General features: G+C 53.6%; 1 protein-coding gene across 1 annotated transcript in view; it reads right to left on the bottom strand.

The window, feature by feature from the left end:
- Positions 1 to 153, bottom strand: part of PCF11 (PCF11 cleavage and polyadenylation factor subunit) — a gene marked incomplete at its 3' end in the record, with an annotated part of 13,436 nt that extends 13,283 nt beyond the window's left edge. The window contains exon 1 of the mRNA XM_010170533.2: positions 70 to 153. Within this exon, the coding sequence (XP_010168835.2) occupies positions 70 to 153 (84 nt within the window). The remainder of the gene's footprint in view (positions 1 to 69) is intronic.
- Between the last annotated feature and the right edge of the window lie 151 nt (positions 154 to 304).

The raw sequence follows: 304 nt of genomic DNA, 5'->3' as shown, positions 1-304 counted from the left end.
CCAAAAAAACCCAACCCACCACAAAATCCTTGAGTGAGGCCTTCCCTAATGATCGCAATGTTTACCTACTGTCGAAATCCCTAAATAAAATGGTTTAGACACCAGATTCGGCACACTGAATGCTGGCTCCATGTAGGGGGAAAAAGCCGCCATGTTGTGTCTGATATTTACACGGGGGCTTAAATCGCGAACCACGCTGCCCGCCCCAGCGCTTTTGGTGGGGGGCGAGTCCCAAACCCTCCCCTACTAACCAAGAGGGTGGTGTGGGGGCTGTTCCCCTCCCTCGAGTCCCCTGCTCCCTATG

This window comes from Antrostomus carolinensis, unplaced genomic scaffold, assembly GCF_000700745.2.
Source record: "Antrostomus carolinensis isolate BGI_N321 unplaced genomic scaffold, ASM70074v2 scaffold40376, whole genome shotgun sequence".
Taxonomy (NCBI): Eukaryota; Metazoa; Chordata; class Aves; order Caprimulgiformes; family Caprimulgidae; genus Antrostomus; species Antrostomus carolinensis.
This window is presented reverse-complemented; position numbering and strand designations above follow the sequence as displayed.